The sequence below is a fragment of the Suncus etruscus genome, chromosome 1 (assembly GCF_024139225.1).
Source record: "Suncus etruscus isolate mSunEtr1 chromosome 1, mSunEtr1.pri.cur, whole genome shotgun sequence".
In the NCBI taxonomy this organism is placed as follows: Eukaryota; Metazoa; Chordata; class Mammalia; order Eulipotyphla; family Soricidae; genus Suncus; species Suncus etruscus.
In genome coordinates, this window is record NC_064848.1 from 188,918,422 (window position 1) to 188,930,706 (window position 12,285).

The following is a 12,285-nucleotide window of genomic DNA, read 5'->3' on the forward strand; positions in this document are numbered from 1 at the left end:
GAAGGGGGTGTCCAGGGGCAGCAGTGGCCAGCTAAGCACAGGGGCGATGGCTGCCTCTTGGCCAGGAGGCTCAGTGTGTGGAGCGGTGCACCTGCTCACGAGATGATACCACTTTGCCATCTTGGACCTCCTCCACAATGGTACGCACTTGGCGACTAGTCACTGAGGCTGGTGGGGGGAGAGGGGCTTCAGTCTCCCATAGGGGGACCCACTCCCCGACTCCCACCAGGCAGGGGAAAGCAGCACTTACCTTCGCGGCTAGGGTGGGAGGAGTACTGGCTGGACAGGCTGTGGGAGGGGGGATATTGTCAGCCCAGAGATGTTAGTACCCTTGGGACCCCTGCTGAGAGAAGGTGCTGCTAAGGAGCCCCAGGTCAGAGGAGAAAAATCTCAGGGAAAAGAGGGAGAGCCGCAAGGGTCAGAGGGCACAGCTTGCTATGCAGCAAGAAGAAGGAAGAACCCAGCCCAGCCCAGCCCTGAAAACTGTGGCTAACCAGGGCTTAAGAGGAGCCCTAGCAGCCTCACGCTACAGCTCAGATGGACTTATGTCAAGGACAGGCCCAGTGAGGGATAGCTGGGTCAGGCAGCACCTTCCCAGCCCTATCTTCAAGGGCTCCGAAACCTGTCCCTCTCCAAACCCACTCCACATGCCGCCCACCAGGCTCCCAGCCCAGGGATGGCGTCTCTCGCCATAGTCACCAGAGCCAGACACCGGTCATCTCTCCCACTCACCTGTCATCGCATCCTCCACCCCCACGTGCAAGCATGCGATCACACCGCGTCTGCAGCATGGACTCCCTCTTCTGCCCAGCTTCTTTCCCTGCTCCAGCCCCCTCAGGGGTCTCCCTGGCCCACCTTTTACCCTCAAGACCCTACAGCCCAAAGGGAAATTCTAACAGAGCCTGAGAAAGCTCCTTTACTCTCTCCCTCCATGGCTCTCCAGGGTCTAGGCTAATGCAAAGTATAGGATTCCAGCTAGCCCCTTCCAGGAAAGAATTCAGTCCCTGCCCTGCTGCAAATCTGTCTGCCTTTTGGTTTATTGGTGCTTGTTGTGTTTTGCTTTGTTTGGTGTTTTGGTTTGGTTTTGGTTGCTTGTTTGTTTTTTGCAATGCTTGGGACCAAACCCAGGTCTCCTGCTTGCAAGGCATGTACATTCACTGCTGAGTCATGTCCCCAGTCAAAGTCCCCTTCTTTGAAGTGAGCATACAGAAAGTATCTCCCACAGTTGCATCTGATACTAGTACCCCCTAGATTATTCCAGAGCTCAAGGTGGCCGATATGGTTCACTTTGGGAAGCACCAAAGTGCAAAGTTTGCCCTCGGTCTCCCTGGCAGTCAATGTGCTCAGCTTCATCCTCTGCAAGCCTCCAGGCTGGGCCCTCTGCTCCCACATCTATCACTGGGGAAAAGCACCCAGCCTCCTTCACCCCAGGGGGCCCACACTCACTGGGCATCCTCGCCCTCCAGCAGGCGGCGGTAGGTGGCGATCTCCTGCTCCAGCCTCGTCTTCACATCCAGCAGGATCTGGTACTCGTGGTTCTGCCGCTCCATGTCACAGCGGACCTCACACAGCTGCTGCTCGATGTTGCTGATGAGACCCTGCAGTTGGGCCAGCTGCGCCCCATAGCGTGCCTCCGTCTCTGCCAGGCTGCCCTCCAGTGAGGCTTTCTGTGGGCAGAGGCATGGGGGTCTGGGCGGGACAGAGCCGGGGCACTTCCCTGTTGCAGGGTGCCCAGGAAGAGCCCCGCAATAAGTGAGGTGGTGTGTGCTACTGGCTGGGGCAGGAAGGGTCGAGGTCCCACTGCTGAGAAAGGGAGACAGGAGAGAATAAGGTGGGAGAAGACGACAAGGGTCCCTACCATGCTTAGCTGGGACTGCAGCTCGATCTCCAGGTTCTGTACCGAGCGGCGAAGCTCTATGATTTCGGTTCGGCCACTCTGCAGTGCCTCCGTGTTTGTGGCCACCTGTCGGTTCAGCTCCTCAGTCTGCAAGGTAGATGGAATAAGGGGCCAGAAGAGGCTTGAGGACGAGATTGGCACAGGATAGGAACCAGCTCTGAACCCTGATCTCCCAGACCCAATTTCCCAAACTCCTCCCTGACCTTCACTGAATCCCACCTACTCCCTCTGCCCTGTCACAGGAACTCAGTGAATGTTACCTGGTCATTTTTATTCATTATCGAGACCGAGTTCAAAGCACAGCATCATGGAAGACAGAGCGAGAGTACAGTAGGTAAGATTCTTGCCTTGCACACAGCCAACCCAGGTTCAATCCCTGACATCCCACATGCTCCCCAAAAGCCAAGCCAAGAATAATTCCTGAATGTATAGCCAGGGGTAATTAATCCCTGAGCATCATCAAGTGTACTCCCTACCCCTTGCAGTAAAAAGAGCACTGCAGAGGGTGGAGAGATAACATAGCAGTAGGGCATTTGCCTTGCATGTGACAGATCCAGGTTCGATCCCTGGCATCTCATATGGTCCCCTGAGCCTCCTGGAGTGATTTCTGATCATAGAGCCAGGAGTAAACCCTGAATATGAGTAAACTGCTGAGTGAGGCCCAAAAGCAATAAAAGGGGGGTGGCACACTGCAGCCGTTCCCCTCTGTCCAGAGCATTGTGGATGTCCAGGGAGCTTTCAATATGCTTGACTTCTGCGCGCGCACACACATACACACACACACACACACACACACACACACACACACACACACACACACGGCCTTTGGGCCCAGGAGACCTGGTTCTGTGTGTCGAGGCCTCACTATGCTTTACTGTCTATAGTTGGCAGAAGGGTTGGTCCAACTGGTTTCCAAAGGTCCTTCCAACTGGGAAGTCCACAGAGGGACAGGTTTTCCAGAACCCAGCACAGGCTGGCACACGCAGGCACACCTGCTCACCAGGCCACCCACCTTGCTGAAGAACCAGTCCTCAGCGTCCTTGCGGTTCTTCTCGGCCATCTGCTCATACTGCTCCCGCATCTCGTTCAGGATACGACTGAGGTCCACACCAGGAGCGGCATCCATCTCCACGCTGACATCCCCGCCAGTCTGACCCCGCAGGGAGTTCATCTCCTAGAGCAGAGGAGAGCAAGGATATACTCGGGCTCACCTGGCAGTACCCCCAGACTTGAGCCCTGCTTTCACTCCCTCAGGGAAACAGAGATGCAAACATACAGGCCAGCAGCCTCCAGCTCTGCCAATGAGGCAGGCTTCATCCCATCTCAATGGTGTGGGGCTGGGGGGGGGGTCCACAGTCTGCCCCAATGCCACCCTCCCTTGGTATTGGCATAAGAAAGACAACAAATGCTCATGATTTCTGGAGTGTGCCGGTACTACCTCAATTACAACTCTCACTGTTGCTTTCCCTGCCTCTGGCCCATCAGTGTGGCCAAGCCAATGCTCCTGGGCCAGAGAGAGAACTCAGAGGGCTGAGCTCATGCTTTGCATGCATGAGGCCTGGGTCCAATTGCTAGCATCCCCTGAGCACAGAACTTGGAGCATCCTCCCTCACCCCCACTTCCAATCAAAATGTAAGAGGGACCAAAAAAAAAAAAAAAAAGCAAAGGTGGTGTGGAAGCTATGATATTGCAGGTAGAGCATTTGCCTTACACAGCTGACTCGGATTTGATCGGATTTGATCCTTTGCATCCCACATGGTCCCTTCAACACTGCTAGTAATGACCCCTGAGCACAAAGCCAAGACTAACCCCTGAACATCCCCAAGTGTGGCTTTAAAAAAAAGGCAAAGAATAAAAAGAAAGAGACTGGCTATGGGTAGCCTCAGCACCAGAGATACTTTCTGGGTTCCCACCCCTCAGGAATTAGGGTCCCCCAGCTCAGGCCAGCCTGGCACTTCTCCAAGGAAGGGCTCACAGGGCTGAAGAACACCCCTATCCCTAGCTCAAGCCTTTTGTGTGTTCTGGAACTCAGAACTCCATTGAAGAGAGATGACAGCAATAGCATGGGATTTGGACATGCACGTGGGTCCGACAGACCAGAGCAAGGACCCTGGGCTGCCTTGATGAAACTCTGCACCTCTGGCCCTTCCCTGTGGGGAGAGGAGCAGCATCCGGCCACAGCGGGGCTGTCGGTATCAGCTGAGGTCATCGGTGAATCACCAGTAACGTGCGGTGTTCCTGGTTGTTATGACTGTCACTATTGTAATTCATTATAGTAATTAGCATGCGCGTTCCTGGACTGATGCTTAGAGTGATTCGCTCCTTCATGAGTTAACCATGTACTCGGCTTCTTCTGTGCCCACAGAATGGGGGAAATCACTCCAGATCTCACCCAAGGGGGCCTTTTTGAGGCCCTTTCCCCAGTAGGGACCTAGCTAGATAGTCTGACCCTGAACTGGGGAGATAAGGGAATGGAATGTGGATGTTCTCAGTCTGCTTGTGCCACATTGGGGGTGAGGGGGTGTTCTCCTTCCTGCATTCCCCGTGCTCCCTCACCTCCTCATGGTTCTTCCTCAGGTAAGCCAGTTCCTCGTTCAAGTTCTCGATCTGCATCTCCAGGTCAGCCCTGGCCAGGGTCAGCTCGTCCAGCACTCTGCGCAGGCCATTGATGTCGGCCTCCACGCTCATGCGCAGGTTCAGCTCCGTCTCATACCTGGAAGAATGAATGGAGACATGAGTCACGGGGTGCCCTAGAGGGAAGAGGCTCTGAACAGTGAACTGCAGAGCCACACACTCCCACCATTCCCCTAACCAGGGCACTCCCAGAGCAGACTTACTTAGTGCGGAAGTCATCAGCCGCCAGGCGGGCATTGTCGATCTGCAGCACCACACTGGCATTGTCAATGGTGGCCGCCAAAATCTGGATGACACAGTGGGATCAGTGAACAAGCCTCCTCGCAACTTGGGAAAGCACTGCCACACCCCTTCCAGTACTTGGGAGTGTGGGCCAGACTGGGAAACATGGAGGTTCCCAAGGTCCCACTGAGGACAATGGGACCATCAGGGGTTCCATTGCGAGTCCCAGGGGCCAGCAGAGTCTCTGAGGAGTATGGGTACCAACTGGAGGGGACATGGGTACTAGGATACCAGAAGAGGAACCCTATGCACCCCCTCTCCCACAGTGGGGTCACTGCCCAAGATGCATGGGCGTGGCGACCCCTAAACCAAACAAGGTCTCCTCCAGGCTCATATACCACCTCCTCCAGAAAGCACTTCTGGATTCCTTGTCCAACTGAGCCTTCCACCCTTTTTCATCACTCTTCCCTGTCTCCCTCCTGCAGCCATTCTCCCAAGACCGCTTCTCTGCCAGGTCAGAGCTGTCTCAGGAGCTTCGAACTCTTCAGGCCTGGCACAGTGCCTGACCCAGAGTTAGCCTCTAGGAAAGATCTGTTTAATGAAGCTATGAACTAATTAATGAGCCTCTGACTGGCCCCAGCTGCAGCCCAGTTATTTTTCTTCTTCTTTCACAGGGACAGCGAGGTGATTGATTGACATGAGAACGGAGGATTGGGTGGGGGCTCTGGGAGGGGTAGTGATGGGTACTATTGCTGTTGTTCTCATTGCAATGCCACTATTACTCTCAATATTAGTGGTAATATTACTATTACTTTCAGGCGACCCCCCCAGAGAAGCACCCATTGAGGTCTCCACCCACCACTCCCCATTCCCCAGTCCCCAGAGAGCAATGAAGTCCCTTCAGCTGATGGGTCCAGGGCAGCTGTGGAAACTCCTGAGGGAGTGACTCAGAGGGGCGAGGCCTGGCACAAGGTGCCCAGGGGATTGGTGGTGAGCTGCTGGCTGACCCCGGAGTTGGGCGCGCTGACTCACCAGGGCTCCCCTGTACTCCTACAGCCCAGCCAGAGCCCAGCACCTATCTGATGAGACAGGCCAGGGTCTGCTTCCAAGGAAATTATAGGAGTTCCCTACTCAGTGGAGGTCCTGGGCAGGAGCAGGCAAAGCCATCACAGCACAGTGCCAGGCCTGGTTCTACACCTGGAAATAAAGCCAACCTGCCCGCTGCCACCCCCACCTCTATACCTGGCACCCAGCCTCCTTCACCCCCGCTCCCTTGTCTCTGAGGTGCTGCAGAGCAAGACCCACCAGCCTACGGCTATGCACACAGACCAGGTGAGGTAGACAAGACACGTACCACAGACCAGGCTCCTCACTGAAGCATCAAGGTCAGGCTTTATATGTATGTATGTATGTATGTGAGAATGTGTGTATGTTTGTGTATGGATGTGAGAGTGTGTGCATGGGTGTATGTGTGTGAGAATGCGTGTGAATATGAGTGTATATGTTTGTGAGAATATGACTGTGTCTATGTGCATATGAATGTGTGTATCTCTGTGTGTATATGCAAGGACTCCTCAAGCAGATAACAGCACCTCCTTCCCTTGAGGGCAGGGATGTGGCTCTGTGGTAGAGCACTTGCTTGGGGTTTAATCCTAAGATTTGATCCCTAGGTTCAATTCCTGGCGCCACCAAAAAGAAATCCTTCCAGTGGTAGTTAGAAGACATAGATATTTCCTTTGAAAAATCCCTGACCCCACATTCTGCAAAAAGAAGCATAGCCCTTCAGGGACACCCCTCCCAGTGACCATCATGAAGAAAGAAAAAAGGGAAAGACCCACCACAAAAAGCAACTTGAAAATATGCCAAACTGGGCCCGGAGAGATAGCACAGCAGTGTTTGCCTTGCAAACGGCCATCCAGGACCAAAGGTGGTTGGTTCGAATCCTGGTGTCCCATATGGTCCCCCGTGCCTGCCAGGAGCGATTTCTGAGCAGACAGCCAGGAGTAACCCCTGAGCACCGCCGGGTGTGACCCAAAAAAACAAAAAAAAAAAGAAAAGAAAATATGCCAAACTCAGTGAAAACATAACAAGGCACAGAATGGAAACTGAACCGTAGGGGTCAGAGAGATAGCATAGAGGTAGAGCATTTGCCTTGAGTGCTACCAACCTGGGACAGACTTGGGTATAATTCCCAGCATTTCCATATGATCCCAGGAGTGATTTCTGAGCACAGAGCCAGAAATAACCCCGGAGTACCACCAGGTGTGACCCAAAAACCAAAAAGAGAAAAAGAAAAGAAAAGAAAAAGAAACTGAACCTTAGTGTCCTGAAGGAGCCCCAATCCCTGGATGAAAGACAAATGTCATCTTGGAAGTCTCACCTAGAAGAGGTGAGGTAGACAGAATACATACCCAGAGGGAAATGCATTGGTGAGGAGACATTCTCATTATGTGAGCCTACCCACACAGATATATGACTTAAAATGTTTTCAACCACCTTTCTTTTTTTTTGGTTTTTGGTTTTTGGGCCACACCCGGCGGTGCTCAGGGGGTCACTCCTGGCTGTCTGCTCAGAAATAGCTCCTGGCAGGCACAGGGGACCATATGGAATGCCGGGATTCGAACCAACCACCTTAGGTCCTGGGTCGGCTGCTTGCAAGGCAAATGCTGCTGTGCTATCTCTCCGGCCCCAACTTTCAACCACCTTTCTGACAACTCTTCTATCTCCCACCCTAAATATGCTCCCTCCATAAAAAGAGAAACTCCCTGCAGAGAAACTCCTCCAGGCCAGGGAGTGATGGCACAGGGCTGGGTTTCAAAGTAAATGAAAAAGTGAATGAATGAATGAATGAATGAAGGATGGATGGATGGATGAGTGGATGAGAGGACAGGTGGACATATAGACATATGGGTAGACAGACAGATGGATTAATGGGTGAATAAAAAGACAGATGGATGAATGGATGGATGGTCTATGGATCTGTGAATATGAAGGATGGGGGGCTAGAGGCCTAAGACAGAGGGAAACACTCAAACATTCAAGTTGGGATGAATGGAGGCAGAGAGCAGAGAAATGGGCACCCCCACCTTTCCACGCAGCTCCTCAATGGTCTTAAAGTAGTGGCTGTAGTCACGGGCTGGCCCAGGGCCCTGCTTCTTATACCAATCATGGATCTTCACCTCCAGGTCAGCGTTGGCTTCCTCCAGGGCATGCACCTTGTCCAGGTAGGAGGCCAGGCGGTCGTTGAGGTTCTGCATAGTCTCCTTCTCACCACCCCCCAGCAGGGTGTCCGACACCCCAAAGCTGGAACCAAAGCCCCCGCCCAGGTTGCAGGTGTAGCCTCCCCCAACACCACCTCCCAAGCCCGCGGAGAAGCGGGACGAGGTGACCGACATGCTACCACAGCTGCCAGCTCCCAGGAGGCTGGGGGCCCTGCAGGCTCCCCCGATGTGGACAGAGGACATCCGGGAGAAGCCACTGCCAGGTGCACACAGGCCCTGGACAGAACCAGAGGAGGAGAAGTGGCGGAGGCTAGTGCTGGTGGCAGCCATGGCGTTCACAGGTCAGAGCAGGGTCCTGGTGGATGGAGACCCCGCTTGGCCCTTTATAGGCAGGACACAGTGGGGCTGGGCCCTGGGCCCTTGAAGTCAGAGCCAAAACCTCAGCCATGTAATTTGCTCCCCAGCTGCCCAGGGCCCCAGGCAGGACACACGTGGCCCCTGCCCTCCCCTCACCCTCCCCTCACCCTCCCCTCGCCCTCCCCTCGCCCTCCCTGCCCCAGCGGCCAGTGGCCAGTGGCCAGTGGCCCAGGCACGTGTTGGGGGAACAAAGATGGTGTTGGAGCACAGCCCCAGGCCAGGGTGATTCTCAATCCTCAGACGCAATTAGGCTGCTGAGCTCATTCCTGGGGGGGGGTGTCTGAGAGGCCTGGAACAAGGCTGCACAGGCCCTGCACCTCGAGGCTGATCTGGCCCCCACAGAGAGGGTGGAGAAGTTGGGTGACACAGCTCCCAGATAACCAGGGGTTCAGAGGGAGACCCCACCACACACCCCCTGCTGATAGGGGAGAAACAGTCTCTGACCTGAGGGCATCTCCCTTTTACTGGGATCCTCCCAAGTGTGTGGGGTACCTTGTATAAATGGGCAGAGATACTCCCACCAGGGCAGCTGGGAACCTTCTAGAAAGTCGATTCACCAGCCTGTTTCCTCTAATATTTAGTGAGATTATGCCTAAGAACCCCTGAGAAAGCAGGAGTGGAGAACCGCTGCTCATCTATAAAATCACCCCACACGCATCCCCCTCAATCTGAGGAAAGTCACTGGGGAAGGACCCCCAAGTGGCCACGGAAGGCAGACGCCACAGGATCTGGGCCTCAGGGCCTGGTGTGGGGCTCACTGCCTGCAGGGGGGCAGGGCCACCCCACTTCCTGCACTGGTGCTGCCCTGTACAGAGATTAGCTGCCTAATCTCAGCGGCGCTAACGATTTAGGCACTGCCAGGCTCTGGCGTCAGCCGCTGTCTGAACGGGCTCTGGGCAAGGGCGGGGCCAAGCAGGAGGTGCAAGGGCCAGAGCCCACACACGGGGCACAGGATGGTTCCACTGAGGCAGCTCTGAGGTAGCACTTCCCACCTGGAAAGTAGAAGGGCACTGTCCCCTCTGAAAGATGGGCATGATGTGAGGCTGAAAAGATAACACAGCAGAGAGGCATTTGCCTTGCACACGACTGACCCAGGTTCGATCTCAGGTACCCTATGTGGTCTCCTGAGCCCTCCAGCAGTGACCCCTGAGTGCAGAGTCAGGAGGAAGTCCTGAGCAAAGCTGACTGTGGCCCCCTCAAAAAGAGACAGGGCAGAGTGAGTGTTTGGGAAAGCAGGGTTGAAGCTCCCACCTGCTCCCACCTGCTCCCACCTGCCTGGATTGATGAAGGCCATGGAAGGAGGCAGATGAGCACAAGCTCTTGGGTGAGGTGGACAGAGGGTCTCCAGTCAGGCAGGAGGCCCCAAATGACCTGTATTAGTTGGCCATTCCCTGGAATGGCCACGGCAGAGCCCTCTCCCCCTGCCCTGCCTGCCCCCTGCCCTACTCAGCCCTGGGGAGCCATGTCCTCCTGCTCTGAGCCTTGCACAGCCTCCCAGAGCCCCCAGTCCAGCCTACACTGTACAGAACCACACACACACACACACACACACACACACACACACACACACACACAAACACAAAGTCTGGGGCCCTTTGAAGGAAATTTCTTAATCTCTCATTATCCTCCCATCACTAAAAACCTCCCCATCCCCCAATTACACCATCTCCCCTTTACCCTGACCTCATGTCTGGGCCTCAGTTTCTCCTTTGGAGCCTTTTACCCTTGGATATTCTCCCACCTGTGTCTGCCTATGAAGGCTGGAGGCAAGGCCCACTCAGTGTTTCTCCATCCAAGGGCAGGGTAGTCTCGCAGGACTAACAATGCTGTGGGGAAACTGAGGCTGGGGGCCCAGGATATTGGGAGGGATGACCCGGCAGCACAGAGCCAGGGCCTAGGCCCAGAGTCCAGAGTCCAGAGTCAAGCCAAAGACACACGGTCCTCCAGCCCAGACCTGCCCTCCACCTCCAGTAGGGAGAGACCCCTGGCAGCCAGAGGGGCAGCAGGCAAAAATCAGCGGCTCGGCCCTGGGAGGGAGACAGCTATTCCCCAGAGGCTGCTAGAAGTTTGCAGTGAGGGGAAGGAGCTAGAGAGGCACTAGGAAAATGCCTGGAACCACTCCCAGCATTCACACATAGATACGTATGTATGGGGCCGGGCGGTGGCACAAGAGGTAAGGTTCCTGCCTTGCCTGCGCTAGCCTTGGACGGACCACAGTTCGATCCCCCGGCGTCCCATATGGTCCCCCAAGCCAGGAGCAACTTCTGAGCGCATAGCCAGGAGTAACCCCTGAGAATTACCGGGTGTGGCCCAAAAAACCAAAAAAAAAAAAAAAAAAAAAACACAAAAAAAAAAAAAAAAAACAGATACGTATGTATACATACATGCACATGCATGAATATGCACGCACACATGTACATCTATACATGTACACCAGTGCATTGGGTAGACATGAATATGGTAGACCTGTAGACATGTTCCCATGCATAAACATACACGTAGATCCCTATGCATGTGGGCATAAACACGTTATATGCATGTAGGTGCATGTATAGATGCATGCATGCATGCATAGGTACACCGTTGTGCACATAAATATAGGCACAAGCACACATCCACATGGGCCACATATCCAGCTAGCCAAAAACCTGTTGAGCACCTCTCCAGAGGCTGCTGGAAACCATAAAGAGAGCAGGGGAGGGCCCGGAGAGATAGCACAGCGGTGTTTGCCTTGCAAGCAGACGATCCAGGACCTAAGGTGGTTGGTTCGAATCCCGGTGTCCCATATGGTCCCCCGTGCCTGCCAGGAGCTATTTCTGAGCAGACAGCCAGGAGTAACTCCTGAGCATTGCCGTGTGTGGCCCGAAAACTAAATAAATAAATAAATAAATAAATAAATAAATAAATAAATAAATAAAGAGAGAGAGAGCAGGGGAGCAGGCTGCTGGGGCAGGAACTGAAGCAGAACTTGGGGTAAGGGATCCCCAGACAAGCAGCTTGGGGAAGCCTCAGGCTACAGGGCCCATGCCAGGGCTATGTCACTGTCAGGTGGGTGGATTGGCCCCTCTCCCAGCTGACCATGTTCCTGCAGGTCCCAGCACTACCTGACCCCCCCCCCCCCAGGAGAGAAGAACCCAGCACAGCCGGAAGCTGCTGGACAACCAGAGATATGGACTGAGCTGTGGGGGACAGGATTCTTGGGGGGTTTCCAAGAAGGTGACACATGTCGTCTGACCCATCCAGTGGGGTCCAGGAAAGTCCCCCAGCTGGCCCTTGCCCTGGTGGATGAGAAAAGAACCCCAGATTCTTCAGGGAATCCCAGAGACCCGGGGACCCCTAGACCTGGCCCCTCCCTAGACCAACAGACAACCTTGTGGGTCCTGCATCCTGGCCCATCCCCAGATGTGGCCCCTCAGGCCAGCTCCTTCTGCTGCTGGGCTCTTCAGCCTCTGCCCTGGCCCAGCCCAGATCCGCCCACCGATGATTTGCGTCTGGCTCCGAGGGCCCACCCAGCCCCACCAACGCCTCCCAGGGCTGTAGGAGGCACACGACGACATTCCTGGGGCTCCAGGAGGCTCATCCTGAATAGAAGAGACAGAGGTGGGGCCTCCTGCCCTGACACACATCCCCTCCCCAGACGGGCAAGCTGGGCCCCACCAACGGTTTCCAGTCTGGGGTGGACCCAAAGCACAGTCACGAGAGGACATTCCACTTTTTCAGACAAAGCCCAGTCAGCTGCCCAGCACCTCCCTCCAAAGGACACCAGGCTGGGTGTCCCCCCCCCCCACACCCACTACCCTGGGCAGGAGGAGAAGGCAGGAGGGAGGAGCCAGAGCCCTAGGACTGGGCGGGGAGGAAGTCTGGAAGGGGAGTATGTATGGGAACTGCAGCCCA

General features: G+C 54.9%; 1 protein-coding gene across 1 annotated transcript; it reads right to left on the reverse strand.

Annotated features, from left to right (window-relative positions):
* Nucleotides 1-65: 65 nt before the first annotated feature.
* On the reverse strand, nucleotides 66-8,304 carry LOC126018218 (keratin, type I cytoskeletal 42). The gene is made up of 8 exons (XM_049780367.1): nucleotides 7,840-8,304; nucleotides 4,735-4,817; nucleotides 4,454-4,610; nucleotides 2,910-3,071; nucleotides 1,859-1,984; nucleotides 1,447-1,667; nucleotides 251-288; nucleotides 66-168 (listed from the first exon to the last, which is right to left on the reverse strand). Exons 1-8 carry the CDS (start codon nucleotides 8,302-8,304, stop codon nucleotides 71-73), a joined length of 1,350 nt encoding a protein of 449 aa, XP_049636324.1. The 3' UTR covers nucleotides 66-70.
* Nucleotides 8,305-12,285: the final 3,981 nt, after the last annotated feature.